This window comes from Lissotriton helveticus, chromosome 8, assembly GCF_964261635.1.
Source record: "Lissotriton helveticus chromosome 8, aLisHel1.1, whole genome shotgun sequence".
NCBI classification, from domain to species: Eukaryota; Metazoa; Chordata; class Amphibia; order Caudata; family Salamandridae; genus Lissotriton; species Lissotriton helveticus.
In genome coordinates, this window is record NC_136069.1 from 1,682,912,514 (window position 1) to 1,682,932,386 (window position 19,873).

Genomic DNA, 19,873 nt, shown 5'->3' on the forward strand with positions numbered 1-19,873 from the left:
CAGCATGCACAAAGGACAAAGACACAAGCCAATGAAAAATATGGGCTGTGAGTGGGCGGAGTTTCTCTGCCATACTCCACTAAAAGAGTCTTGCAGAGCAGCGCATGCACGCTTACTCAGGCTCGACCTAAAAAGGTAGACAGGGCCACCATCACAATTACAGAACAACGCAAATACATCCAATCCACACCACAGAATTTCACATCATGCCACGAAATTTAACAGTGCACCGCATATTTAAACTACACTACATATCACTCCACAACACAAAGTACATTCCACATGATTATACTTCATGACACACAATCCCACTCCACTTAATTCCAGAACACTCACTACCACATAATTACTATCAACATAATTTGACTGCACACCATGCCACATGATTCCCACATGAATATATTACACCCCACACAATTCCACAACTAACAATTCCAATTCAACCCAGACAATTTCACTACAAAACACATACATCCAATCAGTGCTTTAAATGGGCCGGTACTCACCGGTACTGAGTACTGGCACTTCTTCATTTTCTCCGGCACTTTTTTCTAGAAGAAAGAGAGTACCGGTACTCATGGGGATCTGACTTTAACCGAGGCAGCGCGCTCCCTTTATCCCTCAAGTTATTCTGCGGCAGCACCTTTCAAGCACTGCACGTAATCAATCAATGGAGCTTGTCACCAGGACCCAGCGTGAGCTGCTTTGTAAATCAGAGCAGAGGTGTGTCTGCTGAGTCATTTGCTTATCCAAAGATCTTTCACAGTGGGCGCTAAGAGGGGGCTGTAAAATCCAATGGGAGGTACAATTCAGGACATAACAAAAGAACGTATGGGAAGGCTTTTACAGTCGCCACGCATCTGAATTGCTTTCTTGCACACTTCCACTTCCACACTCGCTGATTCCTATTTCATCGACTTTGGACAGACCTTAAGACCAATCAAAAATATGGAGATTGGCACCTGGTTCCCCAGTACAGACGTTGTCAGCTCTAGCCCTAACTCCGGTTTACAAATGTTCCAGGAGAGACTTGTTTATTTATTTTATGCGTTTTTATATAGCGCGGACTTTACCCGAAGGTGTCAGAGCGCTTCACAAAACGGACAGAACTGATACATGAGGAGAAAATTACCAGTGAACAAATTACAAAAGCAAACGTTAAGTTACATGAGGCAAAAGTCACAATTGTGAGCAAACAAAATACAAGAGGTAGCAAACGATACATTACAGGAGGAAAAAGTGATATGTGTGCAGGTTACAAAAGCATACAAAGTACAAGTAGAGGTATAGTACTGCAATAAATGGCAGACACTCCAGCACAAGAACAAACGTTACATGAGGAAATGGTGGCACTTGCGCAAGTATCTAAAGCAAACAAAATGTAAGAGGTAGCAAACAGTATGTTACAAGAGAAAAGTGACGTGTGCATGTTACAAAAGAGTACCAGTACCCGACAGATGGCTCAGTGGGCTGTAGGTCACCTAATCATGCACTGTTCACTTGGTGCTCCGCACCTTAATAAATAAATTGTTAAACACCACTCCTTATAGGTCATATTTACACATGTTTGTGCATTTATTTACAATTTTTCTATTGTGTTTCTTGGCATTTGTTATTTGCATTGTTCATACCAATTTCCATAAACATTTACAAATACATTTGCATTGAAATTATAAACATGACATTGTTTTTCAAGCATTTATCAGTAGGCCTAATGCATTTCGGCACCCGGGTGGTGCCTTCATCAGGGGCAATTCTGAAAGAAATGAAAAAAGTACTCAATGTAAGGGTAATGTGTAATTTATATGGTTGATCATGAGGGTATTACATTTGTAGACGAAGGATCACAACAACGAAGATAAGGTAGGGTGTTTCTTCTTTTGAAACACTGCTTTATTGTTTCTAGCTTACGGTTTGAGAACTCACTAGATGTGTGCTTGTTGTTCACAGCTTACCAAGAGCAAGACAAGCAGGTATGTCGCTTTTACCAACATAGGCACTGAGGTTTACAAACCATGATAAACTTAGCCCTCATTTTCATTTTTTCATTTAGATAGCGTTTCAGCCATCCGGGCCACTACCCAAGTATATCAACACTTGAATTTCAGTTGACACCAGGTACGCCATTGATTAAATACATCTGCAGACCCTCATGATCAACCATATAAATTACACATTACCCTTACATTGAGTACTTTTTTCATTTCTTTCAGAATTGCCCCTGATGAAGGCACCACCCGGGTGCCGAAATGCATTGGGCCTACTGATAAATGCTTGAAAAACAATGTCATGTTTATAATTTCAATGCAAATGTATTTGTAAATGTTTATGGAAATTGTTATGAACAATGCAAATAACAAATGCCAAGAAACACAATAGAAAAATTGAAAATAAATGCACAAACATGTGTAAATATGACCTATAAGGAGTGGTGTTAAACAATTTATTTATTAAGGTGCGGAGCACCAAGTGAACAGTGCATGATTAGGTGAGCTAAAACCCACCATAACCATTGACTGAAGCATTCAGGAGTGACTCTCCTGATAAATCATAGCACCATTGGAGAAACCTAAAAGGACTTGTTTATACTCGGAGTGCTCCTCACTACCCCAATTACCATCAGTGGGCTGTAGGCCACCGGTTCGATTTAAGGCAGGCTGATGCAGCATGTAATCCTTAGGTGGTTGATAAAATGCATGCAGATTTCGTGCATACAACCTTGGCATGGTCAAACAGCTAACACCGCCCCTTGTTCCCCCTTAGCCCCGCTCTAAACTCCGCCCACTGCTCCATTTGGTGAGTACCTGCATTTATTTTTTTCCATTTAAAGCACTGCATCCAATCCTCTACAAACCAAATAACATTGTCATTTACAATGCCAATAGCTCTAAACCCCACAATTCGAGACCTATTGCATTGGAAATACTTGTCCGTAGTTAAGCTGCCTAGCTTATTTATATCTTTGTTTAGCCACTCTTAGATGGCCGCTATAGTTTTCTACGATGCACATGACCGTATGGGCATGTTTCTGCCAGGGGCGGCTCTAGGCTCATGGCTGTCCTGGGCAGGGAGCGTAGGTAGGGGGCCCCAGAAGAGGGGGTCCGGGCGGGGCGGAGCCCCCCGGAGCTTAGGAAGGTGTTTTAATAAAATGTCCAGAAAAGGCGTTAGATGACCAGTACCTGAGGCTGCTCCTACCCTTCTGAATTCGTCTCAGAACGATAACATATAGGAGAAGGAGGGTATATTGTGACACACAACGTGAGGGACTGGCACAGACAGCTGCATGCCAGGGCCATGACAGGGGCCCCGGACCCACAGCCCCCCCACAGAGAAAGAATCGGTGGCCTCTTTGCCCGGAAACATCCATGCCAATGGCTGCCACGAGTATCATTCTGCTCATGGATATCATTTTTTTGTTCTTGTTTATGGTTGTCAGCGCCTGTTTTACCTAGTGCATCAGCAGTACTCTGGCGGGAGGATTCTCCATCTTTAGGTTTCCCTTGGGTGATAAAGTTCAGGATTGCTCCTTCCTGTGACGCTACGAAAGCCTGTTGAGCCGCCTTTCTCTTTCGTTTCAAATAACTAGATTTGTGTACTCAAATTCTCTTCATTTTGCTTGCAATGTTATATAGGCCTGTACCAGCGGGCCAGCAGGGGGTAGGGAAAATGGAAGCCAATCAGGAACCAGGAGGAACACAGGCGCGGAGGCCAGTGAAGAGGGGGGGGTCAGGGTGTCTGGAAGTGGAACAGAGCCGGAGGCCGCTAAATACCGGCCAGGGGCCGCTACACAAATATGTATCCATCCTCCGAGGATTATTACATTAAGGATATAAATTGGCGTGGCAGCCCCTGGGGTTTGGCGGCCCTGTGCAGGTGCACAGCTTGCAAATGCCTAAGGCCGCCCCTGTTTCTGCCATCAAGCTAAAAGTAAATAGTACTCGGTGTGGGGCCATTATGGCTGCATTGGAACATTATCTCTTTATTCCTCTCACCATGCTGAATCACAAAGTGAGGCCCCCTGCCTTCAATCACAAATCTTTTCCAAGCATAAACTTCCCTCTCCCTCCAAACTTCCTGTTCTTTTTTGGTGCCTTACCAGTCTCTGGGCATGCGCTGTGCATGTGCTCCTGCGTTTTCTCGTGGTTTTGTCCCTTGACTTTACAATGTCCGCAGTGTGGTGCTTGTGTGTCCTAGATGATTCTCCTCCTGTTTCTGCATGCTGTAGGGGCCGGCCCTTCGGGTGAGGGTACGGCCGCATGTTGGCCTGCCATGCGGCATGTCAGTGCTCTTTCCCATCATGGTTCCCGTACATTGCTTCTGGTGTGTGCGTGGGGCTCAACTTCCTGTAGTGCTGCAGCCGGTTCTTGGCCCGGCTTCTGGTACCTGCTGGGGTTCTTGCTGTCTGAGGTGAGGCCGCTGTTTCTCTTGCTGGTGTTTGTTTGCTCCTGGCTGTGTTCATTTGTTCTTCCCTCTCTATCCTGCATATATTTGTGCTGAAGCAGTGACATCTGCACAGGTGCCCAGCTTTGCCGTATTGGTTTCTCTTCACTGAGTGCCTGACTGCTGTTGTGCGCTGTCTTGCCTGTGTTTTGCTGCTGTGCTGCCTGCTGTTCGATGGGGCTGTGCCTGGTCCACCATTTGTTTTTCAGCCGGGCTAGTGCTTCTAGTCGGCTGGTGGCATGGGCTAGTTGCTCCTCCGCTGTGCTCTGCAGCACAAACCCCGTTGTCCTTGACAGCGTTGAGGGCTCGTGGCCGGGTGACGGTGTCTCCTCAGTGTACCCATTTTGGGCTCGGTTCACCTCTGGGGGTTTTGCGGACTTCCTACCCACTCCAGTGGTTCTGTGGTCCTTCCGGGGTCTGCAGCCTTCTGGGTGCGCATACTTGTTTCTGGGGTGGCTGTGCCTCCTCTGCGGTTACATGCCTGTTGCTCTTCCTTCTGGTCCCCATTCTCTGCTGGCTGCATGTGTTGGTATCTCACTTGGTTGGCCCTGGCTGGTGTTGTCCTGGGTGGTCTGGTCTGTGGTTGGTGCCCTGTCTGCCTCACGCTTGGCTTTTGGTGGGGTCTCTGCTGGTTCTGTGGGGTCTGGCCCTTTGTATCAGGCCACAGGCTTGGGCTCATGCTTTCCTCCTTGTATGGCCGGGTGTTTCCCTGCCTTGTTTTTTCAGGTGCGCTCCTGGGACTTGTGGTCTTTTGGCGTCCTCTTTGGTGGCCTGTGTTTGGCCTGAGGGTTGCGGGTTCAGTTCTAGGCTTGTCAATCTCAGCCTTTTGTTTCTTCTGTGGTCATTGGATGTGTTCCATTGCGCTAGTTCACATTGGCCTCCTGTGTTGCTGTGTCCTAGTGCCATTGGGGGTGAGTGTGCTATGTTTGTACCCCTGGTGTTTCCGGTGGGTGTGTTTCAGCTGGGGTCCTTTGTGTTTTTGGTTTCTGTGCTCCTTGTATCTCCTGTTTGCCCGGCTTCTCTGAAGTGCGGCAGATCTTTGGGTTGGGGGCTCATTGCTGTGCTGTGCTGTGCTGTGACTATCTGGACTTGGTGTCCAGCTGGGGTGTGGGCCCAGACCGCTTTGTGTCCTAGTTGTCTGTCCGGTGAGAGGTGGGTGTGCTTTCTGCCTCCGGTGTGGCTTGTTGGTGTCTCCCATGTATGCTTGACTTCTGCCGGGCTGGTGGTCTGTGGTGCTTTCTTCCTGCTGTTTCTAGCCATGTCCTTGTTCTCAGTGTCTCCAAGGCGCTCTCTGTATCCTTGGCCCACCCTAGGTGAGGGTGGCGACGGCACTGCTGTTTTTTAACTGCTAGGTGGTCTCCGGGTTTGCTTGGTGTTGCCGGACTCTGTGGCTCGTGGCAGGGTTTTGTCCTTTTGCTCTCTCTGACCCTCAGCGGTGAGGGTTCATTTCTCTGTGCCGGTGGCCTATTGTCTGGGGGTTGTTTTTGCTGGCAGTTGGCCTGCTGGCTGACAGGTCCTTGGGTTGTGGCTCTCTGGTGAGCCACAGTTTCTACTTCTGGGAGGTGCTTGGTCTTTTGGTGTCACTGGCCTTCGTTTCCTGCTTATTTCCTCAAAGCTTGCATTATGTTGGTACCGACCTATGGTGCTGCGGGCTTGCCATTTGGCTGTTTTCTTCTGGTCTTCCTGGCAGGGGGGCTGTGTTGCTTTCCACCGGTCTAGTTTGGTGTCCTGTTTTTGAGGTTGTTCCACCCTGCCGGCTACCTACTGTGCAGAATTCCAGCTGGGGTTGGCATGATTCTGTGCTGTGTGTTGCCTGGCCAGTGTTCTTCTGTGCTTTCTCTCTGTCTGTGGTTTGCTGTATTTTCCGCTTGCCGCCACAGGCCGCTTCTTTAGACTGGCTCCTGTTTGCTGTGCAATGGGTTTGCGCTTGGGCCTCTCCTGTGAGGCTTTTGTTCCCATTTGTGCCACTTCCTTGTGTTTCTGTCTTTCTGTCTGATGTCTCTCAGGAGCCTGGTTTTCCTTTTAGGCCCTGTCCCTATCTGGTCAGCTTTGTGGCCCCCATGGGTGGGGGTCTGTCTGTTGGGTAGCATGTCTGGTTCCTTGCGTGTCTGCCTGTTGGCTGTGCGGTGGGCTTGTGCATATGCATTTCTCCTCTTGTCTCCTCATTCTGGGCTGGGGTGCAACACCTCCCTCCGGCTGCTTGGGTCCGTGTGTTTCATGGAGGGCCTTGTTTGGCGGCTGCCTTTCTGTTGCCTTTCAATCTTGCTTCTCGGACTTCCCTTTGTGGCTGGCATGAGGCATTGTTTTACTCTGTCTGTGCCAATTGGGGCCTTTGGGCTTCTTTGTTTGTTGTGCCCCTTCTTCTGGTGGTGTTGGGGCCTGGCCTTTCTTCTGCTGGGTCTCCTTCTGCCCGCTTGGTCTGTTTCAGGCCTTTGGGGGTTCTGTTGCACCTGGTGTCGCATTCCACTGTGTTGTCTCTGCTGGTTGGTGGCTTCCCAGCTGTCCTTGCGGCTTTGTCTGCTGGTGTTCTCCCTGGCTGTGGCTGCCGGTTCTTGGTGGCCAGCTGTGCTGTCTGCCCCTCCAGTTTTGGTCCCTTGCCCTGTTATCGGGTGTGCACTGCTCAGTCAGGTTTTTCTCCTGCCCTGTGTCGCCCTGGCTGGTTGATTTGTCCTTTGGGCTTGCTTTTGGGCTTCCTTTCCTGGGCTGGGTCAACCTATTTCTGGTGTTGGTGCTACTTGCTCTGCGTTGCGGCGCCTGTGCACTGTTGCTGTTCCCGCGGCCTGGTGGGGTTGGTGCTTCTTGTTCTGATTCCCCGTGCAGCCCTGTGTTGGTGGCTAGCTTTCGGGGTCTCCGGGCTGCTGGTCTGCTGTGGTGTCTTCCCGGTCCGTTTTATGCTGATCCTTTTTTGCGTTTCTACCCTTCCCCTGTTTTCTGCTTCCAGGGGGGTTGTGGCAGAGGGTGTATCCAGGGGCTGCTGTCCTCCTGCCAGGGTCCCTTTTGGGACCATCAGTGCCTGTCTTCGCCTTCCCCCGTGTTTGCTGTTTGACACGGTGCCATCTGTCTTTCCTGTTGGCTGCGCCTTGTTCTTCCGGGTGCTTTTTGTCTTCGGTTCCAGTGGCTTCCCTGTGGGTTGTGGCATGTGGGTATGCATTCTGGCCTCTGGGTTTTGTGCCTGGTCTGCCTCTTGTGGGGTGTTGCTTGCTTCCTTCCTGGGGGCGTGGTTGTTGCTTCTGGCTGTGCCAGTGGAGGCTGTGTGTCGGTTTTCCCCATCCAATTGTCTCACCTTTTGTTTCTCTGGTGGCTGTGTCTTCTGTTCTTGTTGGGGTTGTCTGTGACTTCCTCTTCTGCTCTGCTGGCTGGCCGGCTCTGGCCGGCCGTTTTCAGTTTACTTTGGGGTTGGTGGTTTGTGGCTGTGTGTTTCCCTGTCTGCCTCATGGGGGAGTACCCTCCTCAGGCCTGGGTTGGCTTGGCCTCTCCAATAAGGCCCTCCTGGCATCTTTTCAGCCAATGCGTTTTCTGTACCCTGTGGGGTCCTGTGTTGCTAATTTCTGGTCCAGCCTTGCCGCCTGTTATGTTATGGAGATTTCTAAAGCGCGCGATTACCCGGAGGTGTCCTGGCGCTGGTTACTTCTTGTGTAGCAGAGCTAGGAAAAGGGGAAATATTTGTCATAAAGCCAGTTCTTCAGCCCCTTCCTAAAAGCTAGGAGATTGGTGGCGTTTCTGAAGTGGAATGGGAGACCATTCAAGGAGAAGCTTCTGCTGCCCCACTGGGCTATTTTTGTGGGTGGGACTACAATAAGTTTAGCTTCTGATGATCTCAGAGTTCTTGTTGGTCTATACCACTGAAACTGGCGTCTTAAATATTCAGGTCCCCACCCTTGCAGAGCTTTAAAAACTATTCAAAGGGACTTAAACTGCACCTGGTTCCTAAGGGGGAGCCAGTGCAATTTTTTTATCTCTTTTGAGATTGGGGAGAATTTGGATGTGCCCGTATGACGTCTGGAGCAGCTGAAGTTTATACAAAAAATGTTGCCGAATATTTAGATATAAGCAATGAGCAATGAGCAATGGACAATGAGCGCCTGGCCAACGTCCCAAGATTCAGGAAGGTTCGCACTGGCGGTCGACGCTTCACAGTGAAAGCATCCTCAGGTTGGAACTCGCTCCCACGCTGCTTGCGGTTGGAACCCTGCCACCTTCTTTTCCGCAAAAAATTGAAAACTCTCTTGTTTCCCAAATAGGACCTCCTCTCCCCCCTTGGTCATCACAAGTCCTTACAGCGCGGGGATGCCTCCGGGTCACCAGGCGCTCTACAAATCGTTAAATAAATAATAATAATAAATAATAAATAAACTGTTGCAGTAGTCCAGCCTCGATGAAACCAAAGGTGTGACCACTGTATTCCGGCACCCCAGCGGAAGAAGCCGCACTACCTTCTTGACAGTTCTCAGGACATGTACTGTTTTTGAAACTACTGCATTGACTTGGGCTCCCAGGGACAATTTTTCATCCAATAAAACTCCCAGATTGTTCACCTTTTTGGAGGGTGAAGGCAGTGATCCCAAAGAGGCTGGCCACCAGTTGGGAGTCCAAAAATTAGGGTAATTCCCAGACAACATCACTTCGATTTTATCAGAATTCAACTTTAGGCAATTTTCTGCCATCCATCTTCCTACTGCTTCCATGCAGGACTGAAAACAAATATCTATTCCCAGTTCTTGGCTGGGTAATAGCGACACCACAATTTGTGAGTCATCCGCATAAGATGTGATCCCAAATCCAAAAGCACTGATAACAGGAGCCGGAGATGAGACATACACATTAAAGAGTGTTGTGTCCTGGTCTATGAGGTTGTGGCTGGTAGTTGGCGTTACTGCTGCCTGTCGTTTTGGAGTTAGTTCCTTCTGCAGGTATTGGGCCCCAGAGTCTTCTGCTCCCCTGCCCTGTTCCTTGTGCGGCTTGAGCAGAGGTTTCTGCCTTGTCCTGGTCTGGTGGGCTTCGTTGCCTTGCCTTCCGTTGTGTGGTTTCTCTGCCTCAGGTGCTGGTTTCCTTCAGGCAGGGCCTTTCTGGTGTCCGGTTCCCTTGCGGGGGTAGGTGATCTCCCCAGTCTTGTCCTTGGTGAGTCGTGTTTGGGCAGATTGCTGGTGCTGTTTTGGTTGTTTTTTCTCATGGGTTGGCTGTTTTGGCTGCTCTGCTTTTTTTTGCCAGCTGATGGTGTTTGTGGCCGGTTTGCCCGTTGGTTGGATCCGGGCTTGTGCTGGTGGGTCTCCCTCTTTTGTTCTCCTCTGCTTCTTGCTGGCACCCTGTTGGTTGCTTTTTGGGGGGGGTCGCTTGTTCTTCTTTTGGCTCTCCTCTGGGGGGGTTTCCTTCCAGCTGGTGCGGTTGTGGTGTCCGCTGTGCTGGATTCTGTCTTGTCTTTGGTTTTGCCTATGGCTTGGCATTGGGTTGTGTTCTCTGTGCAGTTGGCCTGGTCCTTGTTGATGCTTTGGTACATCTCAAATATTCAGCATGGCAAGAGGGATGAAGAAGTAATGCTGCGATTACTTACCAGTTATGGCATTAATCGGAGTCCTTCTCTCACCACGCTGAATCAGGTCCTCCCTCTAGCCCTGTCGGCCATACCAACTGAGTGGTGTTTGAGCTTGGTATGGAACAGGAAGTATGGAGGGGGAGGGACATATATGCTTGTGATTCAGCACAGCAATTGAAGAACTCAGAGTAATGCCATTACAAGGAAGTAATCGCAGAATTTGCCGACATGGCCCGTACCGGAGTTGAAGTAAGTTTCATATTCAAAACCTATTGGGCTTTCTAAGCAGTATTTCCTGGTTACTTTCCATGTGTATTTATACTTCAATGTCGTTGGTTTCCCCTTGACTGACAGACCCATTTTCCAAACTGTTTTACGAGTAAGAGACAGAGCGTTTGCTTCAGACTGGCATGACTTGAGGTTGTTATAACACTATGTTGTACTTCATAAGTTAGGCTTCAGTACTAAGGCAAACCTTCACCTACATTCGTCCTACCTTTCTCTATAACTGGTTTGGTGCTCACCTTTTGCCTAGTTATGAGTTGAATAAATGTGTGGCTTTTCTGAAAATCTCCCTCATTTATAATGCATGAAGATTGTTAGTATTGTATCTTAATCCGCTGCAAGCTCTGTCTAATAACTCTGTACCAAAGTCACCTCCATCGTCATCCTTGGACAACAGGCATGAGGTGCACAGTTGCAAATATTGATTCAGGTCCATTTGTATAATTGCAACCATAACATATCGATTGAGGTAGAACCCCTGTGGGCACCTTTTTGGTATAAAAAAAACAACACCAACACTGGAGAAGTGTGGCTCACTGGTTAGAGGAGGCAGACCTGGAAGCAGACGTCAGCCCGGGACCAGGGTTCAATTCCCGGCTCGGCGGGGTCTTGAGTCCTAAAATGTCCATGGACTTGACAATTCTTGCTCCGGTGCCTACTCGATTCATGGGTTCACACTCTGTGACTCTGGGCAATAGCTTGCTTAATCTCCACAACGGCCCCTCGCGGCGGGATGCCTGGCTTTCACCTTGCGGATACCCTACTGGGGTTATCTCACAGGGGAATACCAGGACGGGTTCCCTAAGCAAGCGCTTAGACTCTCGGTGATTTGCGCTATATACATTCCTGTACATTTACATTTACATACAGAGGAGACACTTCCAAGCTGACACTGGGTCCTGCATGGTGGATCATACACACAGCGGTCTGACATCCCTTGCGGGGTGTCTTACTCAAGACCAAGACAGGGTCTTTCATCCTCATCCACCAGGTAATAGGGTTTGCTTTTTCCTAGGGGATTCTTGGCTTCATACAACCACATACATGCTCCACATCTATATACATGTCAGGTACGTTTAGGTACATTTAGATAGGGTTTGCATTAGTAGGAATATGGCAAGAATATTGTTTTATATATGCCTTCATATATTCATTACATTAGGGCCATGGTAGAAATCCATCTACTATTTACTCTTTTGGTGCTTGTCATCTTATACATTTGCTTCTGTCTAATGATTGCTGCAGCACATATGTTTTAAACTAGAGAGATGCTAGTTGAAAATAAATCCTTATTGAAAAGCTCCATTGTTTAGCCTGCCTATCTCTCTGAGCATAAGGGAGCAAGATTAACTAAGTGAAAAGTACTGTACTATTTCTACGATCCCTGAGGTGTCAGGGTTGTCATGTATAGTGGTTGCCAGAAACTATTAGCTCCTTGGTAAGGAGTTGGGGGGCTTATGGTGGCACTGTGAGCTAGCAGGCAACATACCCAACGGGGGTGTCTGGAATCAGTCTTGACACCAATCCCTTAGTTTATGTTGTCCAACAAACTTGCAGATCATAAGTACTTTTAGGAACTACATGACAACTATGAGACTCTAAAAAGCACATGTTATTGTCTTTTAACAGATACACTCATGGTATCAGCTGAGTCTTTATGAGTGAATGATTTAACGGCAAGGTAAAAATATGGTTTTGGTTTTCCATTGATTTTTTGTTCAGTCGCCGCACGTATTTGACACCCCACTTCATGGTTTATATGGATGGTTCGGTGTCCTTCAAGCTTTGTTGACCATAGGGATGTTGTGTGGGTTCACTGGTGGAGTACCAGCAAGGTGTTTGGAGTGTGGACAAGCGATGCATAGAGTTCCTAGGCATTTTGTTCTGGTTTGGCATTTCTTTTGCTTTTTATGGCAGTATTTATAGGATTGGTTTAATCTCAATACTGAGTCCTGATGATGGTCTTGCAGACCTTTTGTGGCACCTGAGATCGAAACATCTTATGGTGCATTAGTCCCTTCTAAACTAGATGAAAAATACGAATTTACAGTAAGGGGACTGTGGATTCATGTACCAGTATTTTTCAGAGGATTTTGCACTTCTCTGCATCCCCGTAATGAATGTATTTTGGTAGCTACGAGAGATTGTCTGGCGGCACCAGTGTTGTTATAATGATGTATTTATGTTGCTCATTTTTGTTTTATAATTCTGTAGAAAGTATATGAAAAATATATAAAATATATTTTTGCCAATAACAATACGTCTATGTTAATATACTATACTATAGTAAACGATTACTCTAGGAACATCTTTGCATATTGATTACTGTGCCCAGTTCTTTGGGGGAAGATTGGGTTGCCCTGTTTCATAGAATTCTAACTTTTCCCCTGCATTCTAGGCTCAAGTGGCTCCTATAAAGTCTGGTGACTGCTGCACTGGCATGTCAGGCCAGGGCATTGTGAAAAATACCCAAGTCAATCTTTTACTTTCAGCTGGATGTTTCCTAAACCCTCATGTAACCAGCACCTAAGAGGTCAGGCTTAACTTTGAGAAAAAGTGTCAAGTATCCATACAGTGCTTAAACAGTAATAAAGTGTAGACATTGCCCAAGAAAAATCCCACACTAATTTAGAAAAATACAGTAAAATGTAATGTCATTTGACACCAAAATAAAAAAAATCCAATCATTAAAGCCGAAGGTATTATTTTGTAAGTGAAACATAGTGCGAACCACAAACATCTAGCTGCACAGGACCAGGGCAAATTCAAATAGTTATTGTAAACTGAAATGGAGCCTGGTCTGGATATGCTAAGTAGATTGGGCTCGATCTCTGATTACTGTAGAACACATTTTGAAGGAGAAGGTGCGCCTTCCTGCACAAAAACTATCATTCTATGTGTGCTGCAGAAAACAACTCACGAGGAAAGAGGAAAAAACAAAGAGAAATGTAAACGTTTCTCCTCGTACGCCTGTTCTAGGAAGTTATACGTTTTTGGCCGGCCCAAGGTTTATGTGATGTTTTTAATCAGGACCAGTGTCAAAATCCATGGATGTTCAGTGGGAACACCCAAAGCAATGCCCATGAAATGCCTCCTGGGGTGATGCACCGTTACATCGCAACTTTTACAACGGGAGTCTTTTACAACGGAACTTTTACAACGCAGGATCCATTACATCGGATGCCATTACAACGCATGGCATTACATAGCAGATGCTATTACAACGCATGGCATTACATCGTAAGTATAGGTAAGTATTTAATTTTTTTTAATTTTATTATTATTAATTATAATTAAATATATTTATATATGTTTTTTAATATTATTAATTTATTATTTATTATATTAATTAAAGTAATTTTTAAAATAAGTACAGGTGTACAGGGGTGTTTTTAGGTTTCAGGGTAGGGTTTGGGTTTTGGGGTACAGGGGTGTTTTTAGGTTTCAGGGCAGGGTTTGGGTTTTGGGGTACAGGGGTGTTTTTAGGTTTCAGGGCAGGGTTTGGGTTTTGGGGTACAGGGGTGTTTTTAGGTTTCAGGGCAGGGTTTGGGTTTTGGGATACAGGGGTGTTTTTAGGTTTCAGGGCAGGGTTTGGGTTTTGGGGTACAGGGGTGTTTTTTTGGTTTCAGGGTAGGGTTTGGGTTTTGGGGTACAGGGGTGTTTTTAGGTTTCAGGGTAGGGTTTGGGTTTTGGGGTACAGGGGTGTTTTTAGGTTTCAGGGTAGGGTTTGGGTTTTGGGGTACAGGGGTGTTTTTAGGTTTCAGGGTAGGGTTTGGGTTTTGGGGTACAGGGGTGTTTTTAGGTTTCAGGGTAGGGTTTGGGTTTTGGGGTACAGGGATGTTTTTAGGTTGAATTAAATTAATTATATTATATTAATTACATTTCTTAATTAAAATAATTAAATTAAATACATTATTTAAATTAATTTAATTTAATTACAATTAAAAAAATATTTAAATTAAATTAATTTCATTATATTAATTAAATAAAATTAATTACAATTTTTATTAAAATTAATTTAAATAAATAGATTTAAATTTATTAAATAAAATTAATTACTATTTTAAAATGTATTTTAATTCAATTAATTAAATTAATTAAATTAACTTAACTTAATTACATTTTTTATACTTACCTATACTTACGATGTAATGCCATGCGTTGTAATAGCATCTGCTATGTAATGCCATGCGTTGTAATGGCATCCGATGTAATGGATCCTGCGTTGTAAAAATTCCGATGTAACGGAATGCCTTGTAAAAAAACGCGATGTAGTGACACCAATCCCCTCCTGGATGTAGGGTAAGGCATGGCAGTGCTTTGCGCTGACTTGCTTTACTCCATATCTTTGGGGACATGCAAAGCCATGCAGGGTGTTTTTGTATCAACTTATAGATATGAATGAGAGGTCTGCCACCAGATCATGATAAAAAGGGATCCTCCGGTGGCTGAGGCCTCTTGTAAACGAGGGCGAAAGTCTTTTTTTTGGGACGTCAGAAATTTCAAGTGTGATAAATGCTTCAGGCTGTATCTGACGAGTGCTCCAAGTGGCCATTTCGCCTTCGACAGGGGATATGCTGAACAGGATTTGCTTCTGCAGAGAAGAACGTAGTGGAAGGTATCGCAAAGTCAGGCCGACCATTAATGCACTTGAAGCTAATTGGCAAGCAAGGTAGGCCCGTGTTTCCTCTTTGGCATTTTGGCAGAAAATGTTGTAAATTCCATGTTATTTATTTAGGTCATCTGGGCTTCTTCAGCACCACTTCCAATGGTCCAAGACTGGAGGAGCACCACTTGGAAGTCTTAAAGACCCCACGATGATTGTGTTGGAGAGAAACCAAAACGTCCACTACCTACATTACAAGCTGACTCTATATCATTAGATTGCCACTACGTCATGACATTGACATCAGGCCACTTGCTTTATCTGGGTATGATACTGCTGGATCATGCAACATGGGTAGGGTAACGCCCTTTTATCCAATGATATTCCAGCATGCTGGGGGCCTCACCCCAATATATGCTGCTGTGTTATCACATTTTAAGGAGTTGGTTGTGTTAGGCACAGGGAAACTCTCCCACAGCTAATAGAAGTGCAATGCAAGCACTCTGTGAACAAGCACACAACCACTGCCTAATCAAATCCTGCAAACATGGCTTACAACAGCTGTGCAGAACCAAAGCCCCTCGCCTGATGATTTTCAGAAAATTGTCTCGTGACAGCTGTGCAGTCATGCAAGACCATGAAAAGTAGTTTGTTATAGATGACAAGCCAGAGTCACCTGGTGCTCCCATTTCTTCGTTGCCCCCGGCCCTGATCCCTGGCCTAGTCGTATAAAAAACATTGTAGCACACATCTGGGTTTGCAGATGCTTTGACTGTTCCATCCAGGATCTCACAAGGGGACATTCATTAATTTACCACAAATGATTGGTCAGTAGTCAGATCAGAGCAGGGCGATGCAGAAGCATGTCACCTTTGCACGAGCTTACATCTTTGCAGGTTTCTGCCTTTCAATGGAACCTTAGGTAGACATGGCTGGAGCTACTGTTAGCTTCAAGACGAGGTTCATGGCAGATTGACTGTTTGTTTTCCTTGAGTAAGATATCCGCTCCCTCAAGCTCCTTTTTGCCCCTCTGACCTGACCTACCACCAAATCAATCATATATAAAAACAAATAGTAGTTACTACATTATTTTCAGCTACAAATGTTTGCAACCATCTCGCAATAAGGAACGCATAAGTGACCACAGACTATTATTTGATAATTTAATTTATTGACCTAATCAAATTCACTTGTCTGCTTTCCTGTCCATTTGAGGTAGTCTTAGGGTTACGACCTGTTGGCCAGAGGGATGTTTGTTTCATGAAATCAGAAATTGTTGTTTATTGGCTTAGGTATTTCTTTTTTAACTATGTGTATTGTACTTTCATCTTTTTAGAGTTTGGAATTTATCTTTGTAAAATTCTTTTTTTTCAAATATTTTGAGATGTTACAAAATGTGTATAATTTTAATCTGTGATTTTCTATGATACAATGAATAAAAATAAACTAGTCAGTTAATCCATTGCGAGTGATACTTGCCCAGCCTGACTTTCTATCCCCAGTTCACCCTGCAAATGTAAGCCATGATTGCTGTACCCTGCTATACCCAGAAAGTAAGGCTAAAGAGGCACTTGGCATTTTAATGAGCTTTGGTTTCTGCATTTCGAGGAGAGTCAGTGCCAAAACATGTTACAAGAACTGCTCTTGAGTTCTGCTGGAACCAAAAACTGATCTCACAGTTTTCTTGGATTATATAAACTTCGTATACCAAGTCCCAGGTCTTTTTGTTTCTCCTTGTAGTTATCTTTCTGGCCCTGTGCAGGTACTATTTTGAAATATACTCCTTGAACTGTCTTCATACTTCCCTCCATCAGAGGAACCAATTCTTAAATGTATTTCCTTTTAGGATGGTCTCCCAGCTGAGTACCGTTTGGATGTGGAAAGTCAAGGCGGCCTCCGAACTCTAGATTACAACCACTCTGACTTCATCCTGGTGGATGATGGGGCAAAGGGGAGGTACGGAGGCGAGATCCCCCTGAGGATGAAACTGGAAAGATTCATCTCCAAGCAAAGCGTGAAGGGAGAAGGTAATTCTGTTACTGCCAGAGCTGTGGGAGGGGTGGGGTGCAGGGTTGGATTGGGATAAAAAAAATCGGCCTGGGAACAAATGTGGCCCACATTTGCGTATTGCTTTTCCACAAAACACTGCTTCAGCAGAGTTTTATGAAAAGAAAGGGGGTGGATGCATGTTTTATTAACTTCACTTAGATTTAAAAAAAATGCATAGGTTAGTTCACGCTGCAGTGCTGAGCCACACATAAATGCAAGTGAGACCACTCCTGCTCAAGCCCCCTGCCCTCGCTCAATCAGAATACATGAATGGGCCCCCAGCGAGAGAAAGGGAGTGACACCTCCACCCATCTGCCTCTAGAAAGACCACTCAGGCACCCACTGGGCTGCTGGAAGCATCTTAAGGACATAAAGCAATGGGATAGCCAAGTCTAGCGCAAAACCTGGGGACAAGTACTATATGCGAAATAGTGGTTCTGCCACTCTTAAAAATCTAAAACACTATGTTTGCAATTATGTCTCTCCAAATGGATGACAACAACCAACAAATGAGAAAACAAAATGTACCTTATGTCCAAATCCAAAAAGCGCAAAACGATTATCTTATATTCCTCTATATATATTTATCAGTTTTTTGAAAAATCAGTGTAAACTTATTGCAATACATATATTAACGTACACACAGAACAGTTCAAAATTTTGAAAGAATAAAAAAGAAATATCAGCCCAGTAAGTAATTATTCCAAATATTGGTTTAGAATCCTGGGTGGTCATCAACACTTGATAATAAAGCGTAGAAGTTTCGACCCTTGAAAAAAGCGCAAAATGTCTTCCTTGGGACTAACTGGAAGATCTGTGTGTAGCCTGTATGCATCTTCCACCCTGTCATCTATTTATGGCACTGTAGTCCTAATCACGTGGTATGAGTGATCTCTTCACTTCAGAATGTAAAATGGTGAGCCATTCCTCCGGCGTCAGGTGCACGGGGCTCCATGTGGATTTCTTTGCAAGAATGAGAAGGTGACTCCAAGGGCCTTCCGCCTCCTCAACCGGCCCTTCTATGGACTTCAAAGGCTCATTATTCGCCTTAAAAAACAATGTTCTCTTTCAAATCAGAGCGACGGGAAGCCCTCGTCCTCTGTGTCCCATAAGGTAAAGACTTTACCAACGGGACACAGAGGACTAGGAATGGCAGAGGACGTGAAATGGCTCACCATCTTCCAGTTAGTCTCGAGGAAGACCCCACCAAGACAGTTATAATTTCGCGCTTTTTACAGGGGTCGAAACGTTGATGCTTTATTATCAAGGGGCTGATTCCGATTCGGTAAAATCCCCTACAAATAGCCGTACGGAGCATATATCCCGTACAAATCGTACCCTTAAATGTCCCCGTACGTACGATGAAGTACGATTCGGACCCAAAGCAGATCTCTGTACGAATCGTACGAAAGACCATACGACTTAAAAATCTGAACAAATCGCATTCGGAACACGCAGTATGCGACGTCCGTACGGATCGAAGCAGCATTTTCCGACCCAGCAAGTACGATTCGTCTTGTCAACACTCCATGCTATATGCCGATGACCTCCAACTCATCTTTCACCTTTCACACTCCCCTGTCAGTGTTCACAATTTTCAGTCTGTCATGCTGTTCATCAGTGATTGGATGAACTGTAATCATCTTAAATTAAATCCTGACAAGACTGAATTTGTCGTCACTGGCAGTACTCCTAGTCCCTGGTCCCCCAACTTTTGGCCTCCGTCCCTGGGCACTCCCCCCACGCCCTCTTCCTCAGTCAAAACACTTGGGATCTCACTCAATAAACACCTCACTCCCCACTCTCAGATCAGTTCAGTTGTCTCCATGTTTTCTTGCCCTCCGCACCATAAGGAAAATCTCCCGGTTCTTTTCTCTCCCTGCTCTAAAACTGATTTCAATGGCAATGGTCCTTTCCCGGCTGGACTACGGGAACATAGTGTACAACGGTGCCCCCGCATATGCCTTCCGCCGCCTTCAGCTAGTCCAAAATCAGGCTGCCCGCCTGATTTATGGGCTGCCCAGATTTCATCATACCACTCCCCTACTTAAATCTCTACATTGGTTGCCAATCAAAGAACGGGCCCTCTTCAAGCTGGGTTGCACTACCTTTCAGGCCATGGCAGGGACTGCCCCAGCGTTCATCTCTTCCGTCATCAACGTTTATCGTCCTAACAGAGAACTTCGCTCCTCCACTAAATTCCTCCTTTCTGTTCCCCGGTTCAAAAAAAGCAGATCAGGTGGTCTGAAATTTGCTGTTCAAGCCCCTACTTTTTGGAATTCCCTCCCCCTGTACATTAGATCAATTTCCTCCTATCTTGAATTCCGTAGGGCTCTTAAGACTTTTATTTTTTCACACGCCTTCCCACCTCAGTAATCCCTCTGCTCCAGCCCTGGGGTTAGGCATCCTCTAGCACCATGAAACCGCTGGGTATACGTGCGCTATATAAATTCCTGTAAATTCAAATTCCATATGACTCTTTTTCTACGGGAGCTCAACACTTCCGGAAAAGCAGATTTCGACTTGAACCGCGTACGAAATGGACCCCCCCGGGTACGGTGCTTGCACCCTATGATTTCAGGGGTACGGTGCGTAGGGGTATGGTGCGTACACCTCATGATTGCAGGGGTACGGTGCGTAGGGGTACGGTGCATAGGGGTACGGCGCATAGGGGTACGGTGCGTAGGGGTATGGTGCGTAGGGGTGCAGTGCGTACACCCCATGATTGCAGGGGTACGGTGCATAGGGGTACGGTGCGTACACCCCATGATTGCAGGGATACAGTGCTTACACCCCATGATTGCAGGGATACGGTGCGTATGTGATTGTGTGGCTCTCTGTACGAATCACTCATACGCAATGTTTTCCGTACGAATCGCATTCTCATACCCCGGTCCGGATCGTACTTGTCGGGTCGTAGAGCATGTTTACAATTCGTATGGTTCACTGTGAGGGTTCGTGTC

At 45.9% G+C, this 19,873-nt stretch overlaps 1 protein-coding gene across 1 annotated transcript in view; it reads left to right on the forward strand.

The window, feature by feature from the left end:
* Positions 1 to 19,873, forward strand: part of LOC144774087 (transient receptor potential cation channel subfamily M member 2-like) — a 900,698-nt gene that overhangs the window by 209,237 nt on the left and 671,588 nt on the right. The window contains 1 exon segment of the mRNA XM_078659113.1: positions 16,708 to 16,888. Coding sequence (XP_078515239.1) covers positions 16,708 to 16,888 — 181 coding nt within the window.